Here is a 644-nt window from a genome sequence, read left to right on the forward strand (position 1 = left end):
CCTCCCCAAACCTCACCCCGATCCCTCCGACTCCACAGGTTGGTTTAGGAGGCTCCTACACAAGCCCAAGTCCAGCTCGGTGGAGAGCAGCCTCAACACCAGCCGCTCTGCTTCATCTTCACCTTCCTCCTCCTCATCCTCCAGCTCTTCTCCCAGCATGGGCCTGACCAGGTCCGTCCGCCCGTCGCCCACGTTGGACGTCAACTCCAGCGCCCGGTGGGCCAAGAGCTACGACGTCTGCATCTGCCACAGCGAGGTGGACCTGGAGCTGGTGGTGGAGCTGGTGTCCTACCTGGAAGGTCAACCCGAAAGCTTCCGTTGCTTCCTCCAGCTTCGGGACGCGGTGCCGGGGAGCGCGGTGGTGACCGAACTGTGCGACGCCGTCCAAAACAGCCACTGTTGGGTCATGCTCATCACCCCGGGCTTCCTCCAGGACCCGTGGTGCAAGTACCAGATGCACCAAGCCTTGGCCGAAGCTCCCATGGCCAACGGCCGCACCATCCCCGTGCTGAAGGACGTGGAGAGGAAGGATTACCCCAGGGAGCTGAGGAACCTCTACTACATCTCCATGGCCATGAAGGAGAACGGATTCCGGCAGATCCGGGACACCGTCGTGCGCTGTGAGTACGTGAGGACGCCTCCCT

The 644-nt window shown here is 62.6% G+C and overlaps 1 protein-coding gene across 1 annotated transcript; it reads left to right on the top strand.

Annotated features, from left to right (window-relative positions):
• Positions 1 to 13: 13 nt before the first annotated feature.
• TIRAP (toll-interleukin 1 receptor (TIR) domain containing adaptor protein) lies at positions 14 to 636 on the top strand (the record flags this gene model as incomplete). The annotated part of the gene is made up of 1 exon (XM_008935907.1): positions 14 to 636. A coding segment is annotated over one exon (623 nt), but the record flags the coding sequence as incomplete, so codon positions are not given.
• Between the last annotated feature and the right edge of the window lie 8 nt (positions 637 to 644).

The sequence above is a fragment of the Merops nubicus genome, unplaced genomic scaffold (genome assembly GCF_000691845.1).
Source record: "Merops nubicus isolate BGI_N331 unplaced genomic scaffold, ASM69184v1 scaffold36442, whole genome shotgun sequence".
Taxonomy (NCBI): domain Eukaryota; kingdom Metazoa; phylum Chordata; class Aves; order Coraciiformes; family Meropidae; genus Merops; species Merops nubicus.